Source organism: Loa loa (assembly GCF_000183805.2).
Source record: "Loa loa unplaced genomic scaffold supercont3.4531, whole genome shotgun sequence".
NCBI lineage: Eukaryota > Metazoa > Nematoda > Chromadorea > Rhabditida > Onchocercidae > Loa > Loa loa.
This window is the reverse complement of record NW_018112707.1, coordinates 1-740: the sequence shown is the minus strand read 5'-3', so window position 1 is coordinate 740 and position 740 is coordinate 1. Positions and strand designations below refer to the sequence as shown.

General features: G+C 37.3%; 1 protein-coding gene across 1 annotated transcript; it reads left to right on the top strand.

The window, feature by feature from the left end:
• Nucleotides 1-87: 87 nt before the first annotated feature.
• Nucleotides 88-678, top strand: LOAG_16177 (hypothetical protein; the record flags this gene model as incomplete). Its single annotated transcript, XM_003151665.1, has 2 exons — nt 88-345; nt 535-678. Coding segments are annotated over 2 exons (402 nt in total), but the record flags the coding sequence as incomplete, so codon positions are not given.
• Nucleotides 679-740: the final 62 nt, after the last annotated feature.

Here is a 740-nt window from a genome sequence, read left to right as displayed (position 1 = left end):
AATCTTCTTGTTTCCAACCAGTCACTCTCTAACTGCTTAATTTTAACTTTCAGAATCGTTTTAGCTATCCAAAATTGCATAAATCATATGGTGCAGATACCGGGACCTTCAACTATTCCTTCATCTTTCAAAAGTTTGCCAGGATATACCATAACGACGAGCGGGATATTGATCACACCAGATGGACGACCACTCCCATCTGCAATCTATAATTGTTTCGGTATACCAAGGCAAGCATTAGCTTCGCTGAATTCAAATCAGGAAGAAGAGAAACACTTTTGTATAATATGTGGTGATAAAGCCTCGGGGAAGCATTATAATGTGTCAAGCTGCGAAGGATGCAAAGTATGCATTACACGTACGTTGAGTGATTGTGCAAACTCAATATCCGGAGTACATTGAACCATATCTTTATAATGCCTAACTACTGCTATCTGACGTTTTGATAGATATTTGAAGGATTAGGCAATAAATGTTGGTTTTGGTAGTGATTGAATCTCAAGAATTTCAACCCAAATGAATAGAAATTTTCAGGGTTTTTTCCGAAGAACTATTCAAAAGAAAATAGAATATGTATGCTACAAGCAAGGTAATTGCATAGTGGATCAGAAAAACCGGAATAGATGTCAGAGCTGTCGATTTCAGAAATGTCTTCAGTTAGGCATGCGTCAGGAATTGGTACATTTAGATCGAAATCGAAAACGGAAAAGGATGAAAACAAGTAAGTCTTACGTGTCAGA